The 17,484-nt window shown below is 31.6% G+C and overlaps 1 protein-coding gene across 1 annotated transcript in view; it reads right to left on the bottom strand.

Moving 5' to 3' along the window:
- Window positions 1–17,484, bottom strand: part of SMC3 (structural maintenance of chromosomes 3) — a 44,199-nt gene that overhangs the window by 11,963 nt on the left and 14,752 nt on the right. Inside the window, exons 10-19 of the mRNA XM_074295569.1 lie at window positions 14,197–14,277; window positions 11,226–11,390; window positions 10,811–10,932; window positions 9,041–9,254; window positions 6,251–6,354; window positions 5,985–6,084; window positions 5,497–5,657; window positions 3,914–4,055; window positions 1,726–1,876; window positions 962–1,114 (exon numbers count right to left, since the gene is read on the bottom strand). Of these exons, the coding sequence (XP_074151670.1) occupies window positions 962–1,114; window positions 1,726–1,876; window positions 3,914–4,055; window positions 5,497–5,657; window positions 5,985–6,084; window positions 6,251–6,354; window positions 9,041–9,254; window positions 10,811–10,932; window positions 11,226–11,390; window positions 14,197–14,277 (1,393 nt within the window). The remainder of the gene's footprint in view (window positions 1–961; window positions 1,115–1,725; window positions 1,877–3,913; window positions 4,056–5,496; window positions 5,658–5,984; window positions 6,085–6,250; window positions 6,355–9,040; window positions 9,255–10,810; window positions 10,933–11,225; window positions 11,391–14,196; window positions 14,278–17,484) is intronic.

Genomic DNA, 17,484 nt, shown 5'->3' with positions numbered 1-17,484 from the left:
TTGCTTTGGTAGATTTTAAAATAATATTCATAAGATTGCATATGTCTATAGTTGGGCTATATTTAATATAACTGACCAAAATATGCAAAAAGTGTTATCTGTAAATATTAATAGTAAACTCTGCTAATATTAAGGATATTTGTTTTTGTCAGCTTAAAAAAAAATATCATCCCTTAAAGTTTTATATTCTCATCCTACTAGCCTACATGCTCTCTGAAAGGTAAAATTCATTGCTGCTGAAAACTAACAAGTAGTAAGCAGTAATGAAGGGAAAGGCTAACAGAAAAACTTGGGAAAACATGTATGAACTAATGTAGGACAAGGTAGGAAGAGTCTACATAGTCTCTTATACAATTTACATTGTAATAGCAAGGTAAAACTAAAACTTTTAGAAACCTAATGGCTAAACAAAATGACTACAACTCCAAAGGATTCATGATAAAGCATGCTATCTACCATCAGCCAGAAAAGTGATGAACTCAGTGCAGACTAAAACATATTTTTCTTTTTTTTTTGGGGGGGGGGGAAGGGAGGGAGAAAGGCTGGAAGAACAAAGCTAATACGGAAATCTAACTATGTTTATAATAATTTTTTCCTCCCTGCCTTCTGATTGAGTTGTAAGGTGAAAGAATTTGGAATTTTAAAAAATAATAATTTTTAAAGTCTCTTGATTTAAATAATTTTTAAAAAAGAGACTGAGGAAAATAATTGTTTTCAACCAATGAATGTTGGCATTAGATAGAAAAAAATAACTAATTAACCATAAAAACTACATGGAAGCAATTTTTTACTAACTCAAATTATATGTAGATGCTAACGAAATAAGCTTATGAGGTAGGATGAAAGTAAATATATTTAAGTAAACAAGTAAATTATTAATCTACCAATTGAGAAAAAAAGCTACACATTATATAAAACAGATGCAAAAGTTCCCAATATATTCCATTCTCTAAAAGGATATTTTCAATATTTCTACGAAGATTTTCATTGAGCTTAGCTTCAAGTTCACCTAGTTCTTCTTCAGCCTTTCTAACATCTTTTTGCAATTCAAGCCGAGACTTTCTGGTATCATAATATCCTCCAGTTAGAGCCCCTCGATGACTGACTTGATCCCCTAGGAAGAAAACAGAAAAACAGTGATTTTGTACAGCATATATTTTTGTATAGTGTTTACCAAAGCAATTCTTTTTTGTAATAATTGAGCTACATTTTAAAATAACATTAATAAGTACATGACTTTGGGGGCTGAAATAAGAGATTTTAATCTTTATTATGTGTTCTAGAGGGATTCCCTACTTATAAATGAGAAAACACAGGCTTGGAAAGGTAAAATGACTTGCCTATGGTGAGAGTTGGAAAGACATACATGTTTTCAATAATCTTTCCACTGTACTACAGTGCCAATGTCAATTAAACTAGGATTAGGGAGATAAATGGAGACATGGGGAAATTTAGAAATAACAACCAAAACATTTCAATAAAATTTTTTTTAAATGCTTGTTTTCTTTTCTTACCAAAAGAGAATAGAAAGCATAACACAGTCCTTTTTAAATTAATATGCAGTATTTTATAAATAACAAACTTATAAATACTCTTGAAATTCATGACTAACTTTAACAAATTATAAGTGACATTCTAATATTAGCATATGTGCTAAAAATTTAATAAGCTTGTAATTCAGAACAATTAAGAAGCATTATTGAATATAAACTATTGACCACAAACCTTCCAAAGTAATACAGTCCATAGTAAAGGCACGGGCCAACTGTGTAGAAACTTCCATGCTCCGACAAATCAGGGTCTTTCCAAATACATGTTTAAAAGCTTTGTCAAATCTTGGATTGTATCTTAGTTTACTTATCATTGGAATAGCATCCTGAAAAGGAAGTAGCCATATTACATGTAGCAAGACAGTTACAGCATACATCAAATCAAAGTTAACCAATGAATGCTGGTAGAAATTCAAATCCCAGTCTTTTAGGTATCTTTGAAACATTAAGAAACAGCATCAAAAACTTAACACTTTGAAAGATCTTTAAGGCCATCTAATTAAACTCCTTCATTTCAATGAAATGAGGAAACTGAGTGCCACAGGGTTTACTTAACCAAAAGTAAAGTTTAGTTGTGAACTCTGGTCCTCTGACAGGCACAATTACTATGTAGTAGACAATGTGCTGAATTAGGGATACTAAGAAAGGCAAAAGAATTGTCCCTGATTTCAAGAGAACATCCTTTTGGGGGAGAAAACAAACAAACAAACAAAAAATACACACACACACACACACACACACACACACACACACACACACACACGAGAAATATAATACATAAAGGAAGGTAATTTCAGTGCTTCATTAGAAGCAAGGGAAATCAGAAAAGGCAGCTTATAAAACATGAGATATGATTATCTCATGAATTGAGTTTTGAAGACAACCAAGAAAGCCAAGAGCTAGAGGGAGATCATTTCAGGAACAGGGGCCAGATCAGAAGACAGAATGTTACATGAAAGGAAAAACAAGGATAGTAGAGAGCTGGATGGATCTGGGAGATGGGAAAATAGGTATATTAATGTACTACTGATGGAGATATAAGATGATTTAGCCATTCTAAAAAGCAATCTGGAATCATACAAAGTTACTAATGTATGCATATGCAATTGCTGGGGCTATTAATTTACTGATACTACTACTAAACATGCCTCAATGAAATAAAAAAGGAAAATATGCTATATGTACAAAATATCTATAGCAGCTATTTTTGTGATAGTAAAAAGCTATAAAGCAAGGAAGTTTCTGTCATTTAGGGAACAAACCATGGCATACAAAGTGAAATGGGCTATATATGCAATACCAAAAGGGACAGTTTCAGAGAATCTTGAAAAGCATTATAAGAACTGACACAGTAAAGTGAACAAAATCAAAGTATTAATTCAGAAAATAAAAATATTGTAAAAATTAATGTTAAAAGAATGCTAAGAACTCTAATCTCTCTATATATAATGACTAGCCATAAGTCCAGAGAATCCATGAAGAATGCTATGTGATAAGACTCAAAAATACAGAATGAAAACTATTTCTGGACACAGTCCATGCAGGAATTTGTTTTGCTTGAATGTATTTGTTATGAGGATTTGGTTATTCTTTTTTTCACTTCTTGAGGAAATGGGAAGGTGAGGAGAGAAAATAAGTCCTTAATTGAAACAAAATTTTTATTTAAAAAAGATGAGTGCCTTGTTGCAATGAGGAACCAGTTGAAATCATGTGATGTGAGTGCACAGTGAACCCAATCCACATAGCTCTGTGATTTCAGTTCCATTCAATAGCATGTAGAGTGAAAATGGAGGAGCTAATTAAATTCAACTGTAGTGTGTGTGTGTGTGTGTGAAACACACACACAAAATTACACTGTAGATATTTTAAAAGATTTCCAATTTGTATGAAAAGAATGTTACACTGCTAAAATAAACATCACCTCAAAGTAAATTTAAAAATCTTGAGAGTAGACTTCAAATTCTTACTACTTTAAAAATTAGACATTTCACAAAGGCTACATGTTATGACGATTCAATAACAGTTGCCAATGCACTATTAAATAAAATGCAATAAAGAAATATAGTGGAGTTCAAGGAAACAATATTACTTATATATCCCTTTATAAATAATAGAGAGTAGCACCAGAGAGTAACTTTAAAATATACACAGCTGTCAATAAGATTATACCTTTTTTTTTTTTTTTTTTTTTTTTACTGTACTTTCAGGTAATGATAGCTATAAAATATTTTCTATTTCATTTATAAGAAGCTAGAATGCTTAAAAACTTAAGAGAAATATATAAAAGCAAATATATGCACATTCCTTATTGCCTCTTATCCCTACTTCAACCCATATTCACATACCCCAAAATAATAACTTACATTGGTTTCTGGATAGGCTGTATCTCTGACATCCAATTTATTGAGAGGCAGAAAGGTTACTTCTCCTGGAAGGTTCATTTTATTAAACTCCATTAAAATTTTGGTACTGACTTCATCTGAATCCACAATATGATAAAACAACCTAAATGTGAATAATACAATATTTATGGGTTTTGTTCTTAAATTTCAAGTGATAATGTAATTTTTTAATCAAGTAAATATACATTTATATATACTACTTCAAGATTTACAAAGAACTCTGCCTAAAGACAATTCTGACCAAGTTTTATTTCTCTTATTTCATAGATAATTACATTGAAGCATAGAGAAGCAAAGTGATTCATCCAGGATCACATAGCAGTTAAGTAACTGAGCTGGAACAAACACTGATCCTTTAATTCCAAATCCAATGCTTTGTTTTTTCTCTAATTCTAATAACCCACTTCAAAGATCAAACAGACACACAAATGACCTGGTTATTTTTAAACAATTTACTAAAATAGTTCAAAAATTGATTCTCCTTCAAGAGAAGGAGCTTTTCATAACTATGGTCAGGATCAAAGCAGAGCCATTAAATACCTCCAGTAAAAAATTCAAATGACTTTGAAAGAGAAGACATGTTAAAGATCCTTGATAGCAAATAGTTTTGTTTTTATTTCACTATGAGAAATTTGGTTTTGATTTAAAGCACAGACTTTCATTTTGTTATTTAAAATTTACAACTGTAAACACACTTTTCCTCCCAAACATATTCCTATGATGTTACACAAGTTTTGGGGCAGCTAGGTGGTGCAGTGGATACAGTACCAGCCCTGAAGTCAGGAAGACCGAGTTCAAATCTGGTCTCAGACACTTAACACCTCCTAGTTGTGTGACTCTGGGCAAGTCACTTAACCCCAATTGCCTCAGCAAAAAAATAAATAGATAAATAAATAAAAATTACAAAAGTTTTGCAAGGCTTAGAAAGGTTACAAGTTTTAAAGTGATTATGTATATATTTATTATGTACTATAAATTTATGAACAGAATTCTTATTAATTTTAAATTTGTGATTCTGGAAAATCATCTCTGAAACAGGTGAAAGTGAAATTAAATTTCATGAAACAGGAAGTATTTTTCTTATTATAGAACTTGGGTTTTAAATATGATAAAGGTCTGGTTTTCTGATTTTTTTGGTTGAATATCTGATCTTCTTAACAATTTTATTAAGTTCTCAAATTTTTATACTACTTATATTTTGGATGGTTAGAAATAAAGAATTTAATTCTATTGTAACCAATTAATAAATATTTTTCATTTTAAACTTGGAGAAAAAAAAGAAAAAAAATTTAAATGACAAAGAAATAATGGCATCAACACAAGCTAAGAGGAAATGTCCATGATAGCAAAGCTAAACAAGATGAGAACCCTGGATTTTAGAATTAGAAATTGTTTTCGACCTTTTTCCATCTGAAAGTTGAATTAAAAAGTTGAAGAGAAAGAAGAATAACTTCAAATGCTTATATTATTCTCAAAGCCCCAAAAAAACATTTTTTTTTGCTCTTGCTCTTATTCTGAACCCTGAATGCCAATAACTACTTCACCTGTTGCCAGCAGTGACTTCAACGCATGTGTAGAAAGCTGGTTCACACTCAAAGTTATTCATCACGATACCATGATAGCCATTTTGAACATGCTGATTTATGCCTTTTCGACGAAAATGATCCAAAACTTTGTTTATGCTGTCTATGCCATTTAAAATAGCCTGTTGGAAAAAGAAAAATATGTAGAAAGTTTAAAACATTAGGTATTTCTGCCAGTAAGAATAAAACAAAATTAAAGACTTTTATAGTACTATCAAAAATATTAAATTAGTAATAGTTCCTACAGATGATAGTTATTTTATTGACAATCATAAAATATCTGTCACCCAATGTTATTAAGTGATTTGTCATCTGTGCTATTTACTACTTGACAACAATGATCCCTCAGCATGATTGACAAATTCTTCTTGTGGCATGATAGATTCAGTAAGATATTTGTAGTAACAATTATGTCTTCTGTTAAGCTTACTAAAAAGAATACTGCCCACCTTTCCTGTTGCTGCTCTAAGAAGTTGCTGCTTTTTTTCAAGATCTTCTCGTTTGGCAGCAAGTGCTTGTTGTTCTGCATTTTCCTCTCTCCATAAATAACTGTAAATAAAAATTAGATTTTTTTTAAATTAAGCAATTTGAAGACATTGAATAGAAACCTTTTAAAAGAAAATAAATTTATATCTGAAAGATAATGTTCACAAATGTTACAAATACTTTAAGAAAGCAACAAATTCATATATGAAAACTAAAACATATTACTAACTTTCTTTCACTCTGTAATTCATCTTTCTTGTTCTTCACTTCATAGTATTTTCTATCCAGTTCTTCCACTCGAGCCTTTACTTCATTAAGATCCTGATCCAGTTTCTACAGGAAACAAAAATCATTTAACATTGTTATTCTAAATAAAGCCTCTATTTTCATATGTTTTATATTAGGGCACTATTTTCAGAGGCACAATGTCACTATAAACTTTATAATTAAGCAATTTGTTATGAATTACATTATTTCTTTTAAAAACTCCACAAAGATGAAATAAACTCAGCCCTTAAAAACAATGTCATGTAAATGAAATTAAAAATCATTAAAAGATCCAATTCTTATTACTTCTTTAAAAACTTGTTCTAAGAATTTTTAATTTTATTTTATTTTCAGTTTCAAATGCTATCCCTTTCCATCCATCCACCACCAATGGAGAAGGCAAGATAAATAATACATATGAAGTCATATAAGACATCTCTGCAAAAATAATAATAATAATAATAAAATAAAGCAAAAAAAAAAAAAAAGGAAAAAATAACCTTCAGTCTATATTTTGAATCCATCAGTTCTTTACCTGAAGATGGATAGCTTTTATATCATGAGTCCTTTGGATTACTAAGTCTTTCATAGTTATTTATCATTGTAATATTGGTAATATTGCTGTTACCATATAGATTCTTCTTCTGGTTCTGCTCAGTTCATTTTGCAACATCTTTTCTAACTCCCAGATATTTCTGAAATCATCCCCTTCATTTCTTCTTCTTCTTCTTTTTTAATAGTTTTTATTTACCAGATAGATGCATGGGTAATTTTACAGCATTGACAATTGCCAAACCTTTTGTTCTAATTTTCCTCCTTCTCCTTCTCCCCCCCCCCCCAGATGGCAGGTTGACCAATACATGTTAAATATGTTAAAGTATAAATTAAATACAATCTATGTATACATGTCCAAACAGTTGTTTTGCTGTACAAAAAGAATCGGACTTTGAAATAGTGTACAATTCGCCTGTGAAGGAAACCAAAAATGCAGGCGGACAAAAATAGAATCCCCTTCATTTCTTATAGCACAATAGTAATGTCATATTTACATACCATTATTTGTTCAGCTATTTCCCAATTGAAGAGCATCCTTTCACTTTCTAATTTTTTTGTTACCACAAAAAGAATTGATAGGAGTAGCTACCTGGTGCAGTGGATAAGAGCACTAACCCTGAAATCAGGAGGACCCAAGTTCAAATATGGCCTTAGACCCTTAAACATTTCCCAGCTATATGACCCTGGGCAAGTAATTTAACCCAATTGCCTCACAAAAGAAAAATAAGATTAAAAAGAAAAAGAACTGATATAAATAATCTTTAATAATACCAATATGTTCCTTTGGACAATATTATTTTTGCCCCACCAATCATCAAATAGAGGTCACAGTCATATGCTTTGACAGACATGTCTTGAGAGGGTCTATAAAAATCTTAGTAGATAAAATTCTCTATTACTATTAACAAGTTTACAATAAGCTGTCTCACCACCTTTTACAGGGAATCACTGATAATTTTCTGTTTTTATTGGATAATCTTTCACCTAACATACACACCGTTTTTAACTGGATAATCTTTCATCTAACATCTATACCTAAAAGCATCATTCTTTGAAGGATAAACTAGCTGCTTCCTTCGCACAGAGTTCAAATCTCTGCCCTAAAGGGAGCTTCAGAGATGTTACTTGGCCTCATGAAGCTCCCTTTCTTCATTTTTTCCTTTATAACATTCTTCTACATTCCTGACAGAGAGCAGGATTTCTTTCTCCCTTTCAATATCCTTTTCCACTTGTTTTCATTTTTAAGGTCTTCTTTCATCTTTTAGAAAAGAATACTTCCTACAACCTGATAACATGCAAAGTGAAGAGATGTTCATGTCCCTTTACTTTCTCCTAAGAAGGATATCGATCACAGATTATATTTTAAGGATAAACAACCATTATTGGCCATGAAGAAATACATTCTATAAAATTGTACATTCTATAAAAATCAATGAAAAATTATCCCTGGCCATCATCCCAAAACCATAGCTCATTAAAATTTGGACTGTGGCATTGGTATGGCTTCAGCACAGCGAGAAAGCAATTGAAACTGTGTAACATATTTATAGTGGATCTGGTTAACACACTTGGTGATTTTTCTATAGCTTTGTTTGGCTACACAGAGTGGAAGTAATCCAAGTTTGAGGGCTTAATAAAGCTAGACAATCAAAAAGAAGGGGATATTGTAGAACTGAACTAGTTCACCAAGAAATCAAATGGCAAAAGGAGAATGTAGCCAATGAAGGAATAGTCTGGGAAAGAATTTAGGAATGGTGAGATGGAAATCATGATGAGGATGAAGAACAGGGTTTGGGGTTGTAAAGCAGAGAGAAATGTGGAATGACCAAAAATTAATCAAATCAGGTAATTTCAAGATCTATAAAAAAATGTATATGCGCAAACAGTATTTTTATCATTTTATGATTTTGAGTTTTTTGGTCATTTTTATGAATCGAGATTTTATTTTATGTAATTACATTCTTAGGGTTTCCCATGGAATCAGAAATAAAAATGAAACAGTAATTACCCAAACACACATTAAAAAAAAATTTACATTTTTCTACTATATGGCAATTATTTATTCTATGTCATAGGACTAGACTATTTAGATTAATGTTTAAAAATAAAACTTCAAAACAATGAATATTTTATATTTAATTTTTGCTAAATATAACTACTCCCCATAACTAAAATAAAAATACTCAAAACTTCTTACATTGTACTGTTCCAAATTTTTTTCCTTATTAGCTTCAGTATCTTCCAAGTCCTTGTGTATCGCAGCAATCTGTCGTTTTTTGTCATTAATGGCTTGATCTAAAGACTTTAGCTCCTTTTTAATCCATTTATCTCTTTCTTCTTTGGATGTAAACTGGCTTCCTCGACCTTGCTTTGCATAAAGGTCTGTTCTTTCTTGAGTAGCCTGTGCCAATCTATTCATAATTGATAAATGTTAAAATAGATCAAAAAAAAAAGAAAAAAGAAAAAAATTAATACCAAAACTGGGAATTAAATACTATGTAGAGGACTTTAAGAATGTGAATGAATGAATAAATAAAACGGAAAACACCAAAAACAAAGAATAAAGAGTTCCAAAACAATAAAAACTGAATGCTACAAAATTTTAACAGCCAGCTATGGTTTCAAAGAAGATATACAAGAAGATACTTCCCTCTGCTACGTTGTGCAGATGGGAGATTGCATAAAGCATCAGACTATTTTGATACATTGATTGACTTTGTTGAACTTTTTTCCTTCAGGCATAAATAAAAATAGTATTTATTGTACTCAGCAACAATCATCTGTAAGTTTTACAAAAAGCCAAGATGATGTAAAGGGAATGTGTGCCTACACATTTTTACTGAAAACAGCTCAGTAAATGAAAAAGTAGAATGTTTTTTATGACATTTTCATTTATTCATTGAACATTTCATCAGGCATTTATGTATATCACACTATCCTAACAAAGATATAAATGTAAACTGTAGTCCCTGCCTTCAACTGCATAGAACAGAATTCAGATTGTAGTCATAACAACAGCAAAGAGGACACTCCAGATTTGGACTAATCCAAAAAAGTCTGGAGTTTTTGTCATGAGGGACAAAGGAGATATGAGGGAAGAAGAAAATAGGGAAATAAATAAGTCCTAGAGAACTCCTAGTACAGAGGTTGTTTAATTTTTTGTGTCACGAACTCCTGGCAATCTCATGAAACTTGTGAACTCATTATCAGTATCAAAACATACAATAAAATATACAGAGCTACAAAGAAAACCAATTTTGCTGAATTATGAATATGTGTACATATATGAATATGTGGATGTATGCAACTGTATAAAAAGTACTTTGCTTAGTTCTATGGCATACAAATTTACCACTTTGAAGTCAATCTGCCTCTCTTCAAAATAGTCTTTTCTTCAAATGAAAGCCCAATAAATTTTCAGAGAATCATACTTGATAGATTATTTATCATTTTGTATGTGGCTCAAGAAGGCTAAAAATGAACTGTCCAATGTTATTCAGGGGATTCAAATTTATAAGTTATACAAATTTGCACAAGAACATAAGGCAGATTTTAAAGTTAGAAGGGCCCTTAGAGGTTTCAAGCCAACTTTCTTACTTTACAAAAGGAAACATCTAGTTTCAAATTGCTTTTTGTACAATATTGCTTTTCTAGTAATATATTAGAACATGTTGTAATTATGAACTAAACATTCAGCTCACAATTGTGTAGCACTTTAACATTTTAAAAGTTCTTTGTATACATGTTTCAAAGGCCTTATTATTTCATAATTATACCAGTGATAGTTGGAAAGGTAACTAAAACACAAACTACTATTAGTTTCTAAAGGGATTAATTAAAAATTTTGGTCTTTAGCTTTTCAGTGTACACCCTTTAAACTTAACATTTGTATAAGAAAAAAAAAAAAAAACAAAAAAAAACAAAAACAAAAACAAAAACAAAAGCAAAACAAAACCAAACACCAGACCTAGCAATTCCTCGCTCTTCCTTTTCTTTTACACTGTTGAATTTGGGCTCAGTTTCTGCAAGCTCTTTTTGCTTTTCCTCTATTTTCTCAAGAAGCTTCTGCCTCTCTTTTAACAGGCGTTTCTGAAAATGAAGGAAAAAGATATGAGAGTTCTTTCAACTAATTTTATCATACTAGCACAAAAGTGAAATATACTCAAAGAAATATAATAAAATTATTCAAGAAACAATGAAAACGATAAAAACAGCTTATTCATTTACTGAGTCAACAAACAATAAGGATCGATTGGAATTGAGTTCATAATGATGTAGCAACTTACTGAAAAATGCCAGCTATGAAATTTTTGTGGCAAGAATTTGCCACAAAATTTTATTTTATTTATTTTTTAAATTATATATTTTTTATTTCATCTTACCCTCTGTTCACTGTTGCCTGCCAATTCATCTTGCAAATCCTTAGCTTTAAGTTCTAATTTAGTCCTCTGCTTAATTTGTTCCTGTCTTTCAGCACTAAGCTGCTCTTTTTCTTCTTTCATTGCTGAAATTTTTGTTTTCAATTCTCGAACCTGTCGTTCAATATCCTATATATACAATAATGATGAAGAAAAAAAAAGGATTTAACAAAATGTCATAGGACCACAAATTTAAAGAAACCATATAGTATATATCCCTAATTCATATATAAAGAAATTAAGTCTATAAAAATTAAATGACTTGGCCTTCATAGATTCACCATAAAATTTAGAGGAATAATTTAAAAGTTAATACATCATTCCAAATCTACTTCCCTTTCTAAAAGTAATAGAGCCAAGATTTATATGTAGATCAACTGACTTTAAAATCAAGTCCTCTTTTCTACCTTATTACATTAGTTCATAACAATTAGAAAGCAAATCTTGTCAACTATGGTATATCAAATCTTTTCCCTATCTCGTCTCCTTCCTTCTTACTACCTTTTCTATATTCTCCCAATCCTAAAATTCCTTAAAACTTTATCAAAGTGGAGTAGAGTAAGTCATAAACAAAATATTACTATTCCCTTATTCTATATCCAAAATATAACTCCTACTTGCTTTCACTTTTTTCTATCATTTCATCTGTGCTAGTTACACTACACACTGCCTCTTTTTCTTCCCTGCTCTTGGCCTTGTAGCAGCTCCCTTTTTGCTCTGCTCTGCTTCTTGGCCTTAGATGCTTACCATCTATTGCTCCCACCCCTACTCGTGTATATCTAAACAAATCAATCTATACTTATGGGATCCACTATAAATTTGTAATACTCAAATCTCAACTGAGTCCTTTCTATGGCAAAAACTCCTTCTATGCTTCTCTATTAGTCAACCACAGTGGCTTTTTCAACTTTTTGTCCATTAAACCACTCACAGTTCCCTTCCCTCTTCCTTATAAGCATCTCACTCTGTATTTTACTTAAAAAAAAAAAAAAAAAAAATTAAGGCCATTCACTAAGAACTCCCTCTCCTCGTTTCTTCCTTACTGCACAGCTCTCACATGTTTTCTATAACTATTTCTTTCTTCATCTCAGTCTTACATGAAGAGAAGGCCATTTCTTGGCCAAAGTACACACCCTTTACGTGAACAAGTGATCCCAATCCATCTTTATCTTCTCCATTAGGTTGTCCCCCTTGTTATCTCTATTCCCTCAACTTATCTTCAATCTCTCCCTGTCTAGTGGCTACTTTCCTAATGCTAATGAAAATGCTGAAGTCTTCCCCATCCTTGAAGTTTCACTTGATTCATCCATCCCCACTAGCTTTTCTCCTTTATCTTTCCTCCCCTTCTATGGCTAAAATCCTTTCACAGTCTCCACTTGAGAATCAGGTTTTCAACATCACCATTTGACTAAAAGTGCTTTCTGCAAAGTCAATGATTTCTTAACTGTCAAATTTATTGGCCCTTCCTCAATCTTCATATTTCTTGACCTCTCTGTGCTGAACATTTTAATATTTTGTTTCTAGTATTTTATCACATTAATATATTCTGATTCTCCTACTACCTCCAGGCAATTTGAGTTTCCTTTCCTGATTCTTCAGTTAAGTCTTGCCCCACTAAACATGGATGACCCACAACATTCTGCCCTGGGCTCTCTTCTATACTCATGGCTTTCCTTCTGTACTAAGGAAATTTTATTCCCACTCTTTAATATTTCACTTGGCAATCTCATCAACCCCCACAATTCAATGATCATTTCTATGTTAATGATCTGTTTTGTTCAGCCCTAATATCTTTGCAGAACTCCAGGCTCCTATCTTCAATTACCTATTGTACATATCAAACTAGATATTCCATAGACATTTTAAATTTAGCATGTCCAAAACCTAACTCATAATCTTTCCCCTTAAACTCTCTCCTCTTCCTAATTTCCCTATTACTAAGGTTCCACCATCCTCCCAATAATCCAGGCTCTAAACTGAGGTTATCATCTCTCACTCCCCCATGTACAACCAGTGGCCAAGACCTGCTAATTTTACCTTCATAGCATTCCTCATATACATCCCCTTCTTTCCTGACACTGTCACTATCCTGGTAGAAGGTCTGATCACCTCACACTTAAGACTACCGAAATAGCCTATTGCTTCATCTCCCTGCCTCAAGTCTCTCCCACTTGGGTTATTCTCCACTAGAGTCAAATTGATTTTTTTTCAGTACAAGTCTAACCATGTCTTCTTTCCCTAGTTCCACTCAATGAACTCAATTAGCTCCAAATTTCCAAGATCAAATATAAAATTCTTTGAAAGGCATTTCCTAACTTTCCTACATTCTATTCCTATCTATGTATTTTGGGATCCAGGGACTCTGGCCTCCTTGCTGTTCCTGGTACAAGACATCTCATGTCCCTATCCCATACATTTTTACTGGCTGATCCCCAGAATTAAAATGCTCTTCCTCCAGGATTCCCCAATGGGGTTATCATTAGGATAATTTCTTCTTACTGACTTTTGCTTCTCTTCAGGTTGTCTCCCTGGAATTCTCTTCTTCATTTCTATCTTTTGGCTTTCTTGACTTCCTTCAAGTCCCAGCTAAAAATCCACTTTCTGGAAGAAGATTTTATAACCTCCCCCCAATAATAGTGCCTTTCTTCTAAAATTCCCTGCAATTTTCCCTGTATATATCATTTGTACATTGTTGTTTTCAAGATGTTTTCCCCATTAGAATGTAAAATTACCTGGGGGCAGAGACTAGTTTTGTTCTTCTTTGAATCTTTAGTGCTGAACATTATGCTTGGTACATAGTAGGTCCTCCCTAAATGTGTGTAGCCATGTTCATAAGCACAGAGCCTGCTAGTCAGTAAGGATATAGTGATTCTCTTTCCCCACTCAAATAGAAAGGGATCTTATTGATAAAATGCCCAATTTACTATAATCTTACCTCCATCTTATCTCGGGCATCCTGTTGAGCATCTCTTAATTGTCTGGATTTCTCTCCACTTGTCTCTCTTTTAGCAGATAACTGTAAATAAAAGATCCTACCAAATTATTTATAGGACATATTAAGAAAGACACTATCTGCATCTAGAGCAAGAACTGATAAATATAAGTATGCATAGAATAACTTTATACAAATAAATCCACACAAATCATCAGCATTTGTATATGTTATTAACAAAGCCCAGCAGAAAGAGGCAGAAAGAAAAATTCCATTTAAAACAACTGTATACAAAATAAAATATTTGGGTGTCTACCTGCCAAAACAAACTTAGGAACTATGTGAACACATTTATTTACAAAACATTTTTCACACAAATAAAGTCAGATCTAAACAACTGGAAAAATATCATTTGCTCAAGGGTAGACCAAGCTAATATAATAAAAATGACAATTCTACCTAAATTCCACTGATTCAGTATCATATCAATCAAGCTGACAAAAACTTATTTTATAAAACTAGAAAAAGTAATAACAAAATTCATCTGGAAAAATAAAAGGTCAAGAATATCAAGGGAATCAATGGAGAGAAAATGCAAAGTATGATGGCCTAACAATAATTTAAAACTCTATTATTAAGCAGCAGTCTTCTAAACCTTTTCCTACTGGCTAAGAGAGTGGTGGATCAATGGAATAGATGAGATACACAAGACACAATAATCAATGAGTATAATAATCTACTATTTGATAAACTCAAAGACTACAGCTTCTGGGATAAGAAGTTACAATTTGACAAAAATTGCTGGAAAATAACATTTCAGAAACTCGGCTTAGACTAAATCTCATACCTTATATCAAAATAAGGTTAGAAAAATAGGTACATGATTTAAGCAGAGTGCAAAGGATAGTTTATCTATCAGTTATTTGGAAAAGAGAAAAAAGTATGACCAAAGAACTGAAGAACATTATAAAATGCAAAATGAATAATTCTGATTACATTAAATTAAAAAGGTTTTGCACAAATAAAATAAATAAATAAATTTTAAACCAATGCAGGCAAGATTAGAAAGGAAGCAGACAGCTGGGGGAAAAAAAAATTTTTTTATAGCCAATAGCTATGATAAAGGTCTCATATATAAAGAACTGAGTCAATGTATAAAAATATATATCATTTCCCAATTGATAAATGGTCAAAGGGTATGAACAATTTTTTGATAAAGAAATTAAAGATATCCATAGTCATATAAAAAATAGTGATTAGAGAAACACATATTAAAACAAATCTGAGGTACTACACCTCACACTTGTCAGATTGGCTAAGATGACAGGAAAAAAAATAAAGATAAATATTGGAGGGAATATGGGGAAAACTAGTCCACTAATGGTTCTGGAGAGCAATTTGGAACTATGCCCAAATTTGATCCAGCAGCACCACTACTGGGATCTGCATCCCAAAGAAATTATAGAAAAAGGAAAAGGACCTACATTGTACAAAAAATGTTTGTAGCAGCATTTGAAAATGAGTAGATACCTATTAATTGGGGAATGGCTGAATAAGAATATAAAAGTTATGGAATATTTTCTTCCTATTAAAAAAAAAAAAGATGAACAGGTTGATTTTAGAACGGTCTAGAAAGATTTACATGAACTGATGCTGAGCAAAACAAGAGAACAAGGAATACATTATAGATAGCAACAGCAGGGTTGTGTGATGATCAACAATGACAGACATGGTTGTTCTCAGTGGGTCAGTGATCCGAAGTAATCCCAATAATCATTGGAAAGAAAACACCATTCGCATTCACAGAGAACAAATTGTGAATATAAATCAAAACGTGCTAATATTCGCTTTTTTTTTCTTCTGTTATTTTTTTCCTCATGGTTTTTTCCTTTTGTTCTGATTTTTCTCTTCCAATAGGATTCATAAGGATATACATAAAAAAATGAATGTACATATAACAAAAACATAAAACAAAATTCTAGGAATAAAAAACAGAATAATTTTACATCATACATACACCTCATTTGGGCTTAATTAAGTAGTCATTTCTAGGAAGGGCTGGGGAAAGGACACAAAAAGAAAAAAAAATTACACAATAATTTTGATGTATATTGAAAGAGATAGCAAGCTGTGCACAGTGGATTTGCAGTTTCATGCACAAATTTTTTTTTATTGTACTGTATTATGGTAATGCTTATTTTATTCCATAAAAATGTGTTAATATATTTTTAAAAGGGAAAAAAATTTTAAAATGAGAAAAAAAAAAAAGCCATTCTGGATATGAAGACACAGTTCTTGCAAAGCCACAAAGAAATGGTAACTATTAGGATTTGAAAGTCGGTTAATTTGACTTTTAGGGTAGAAACTGGATATGATAGTTTCTTAGCTACTTTCTGAATCTGAATGCTTGTGATTTCAGAATATTAAGAAAAAAATTCTAGGAAATTAAGAAAAAGTCAAAAAAAATTTTTTTCACTTACAGCAATGTTTATTTTGGACCACCTTTTATTCTTTTTTTTTCAAGGTCACTAATTTTGATCAACAAGAATAAAACTGACAGAAATACTGGTGAATCTCAAATAAACTATTGTTCAGTGTTCATGTCAAAAAAAAAAAAAGAGAGAGAGAGAGAGAGAGAGAGAGAGAGAGAGAGAGAGAGAGAGAGAGAGAGAGAAAGAGAGAAAAGACTACCACTACTCAGGCATTAAGTACTTGTTTATTATGTCCCAATATTATCCAAATATTTACATACATTGCTTTAAGCAAAGTTTATCTAGGAAAATGTATATTTATATTGGCATATTAGGATGAAGTACGGGAAACAGGATGAATAATTATTTGACTTAGAAAGGTTTTTCCTTTTTAAAAAAAAAGTTTTTCTCCAAAGATAAAAGTAAGATAGCTAGCTAGTAAGTGTCTAAAGCCAGATTTAAACTTAGATGCACCTGATTCCACTCACTGTGCCATCTACCTGTCCCTAAAAGAGGCTTTTAAATGAGGAATTTTGGTAAAATTCTTTTAAATAGCAAAATTTCTAATCTATATTTTAAATTACTTATTTTATTATGACATTCTGCATATAACTTCTCGATAACATCACCATAATATCAAGTTACATTATCCAGTATCTTATATCAGAACCTCACAAGAATTTCAATACTTTCATGGTTGCCACTGGTTATATTATTCATGGAAGGAAAATGTGGTTAATCTTTTTTTTTTTTTTTAAATTTCTAAGTTAAGTGATCTAGATTTGTGGAAGAATTTTTTTAAAAAAATACTATATTCTGA

Source organism: Sminthopsis crassicaudata, chromosome 2 (genome assembly GCF_048593235.1).
Source record: "Sminthopsis crassicaudata isolate SCR6 chromosome 2, ASM4859323v1, whole genome shotgun sequence".
NCBI lineage: Eukaryota > Metazoa > Chordata > Mammalia > Dasyuromorphia > Dasyuridae > Sminthopsis > Sminthopsis crassicaudata.
Note: the sequence above shows the minus strand (reverse complement) of the source record. Positions and strands in the feature narration are given on the sequence as shown.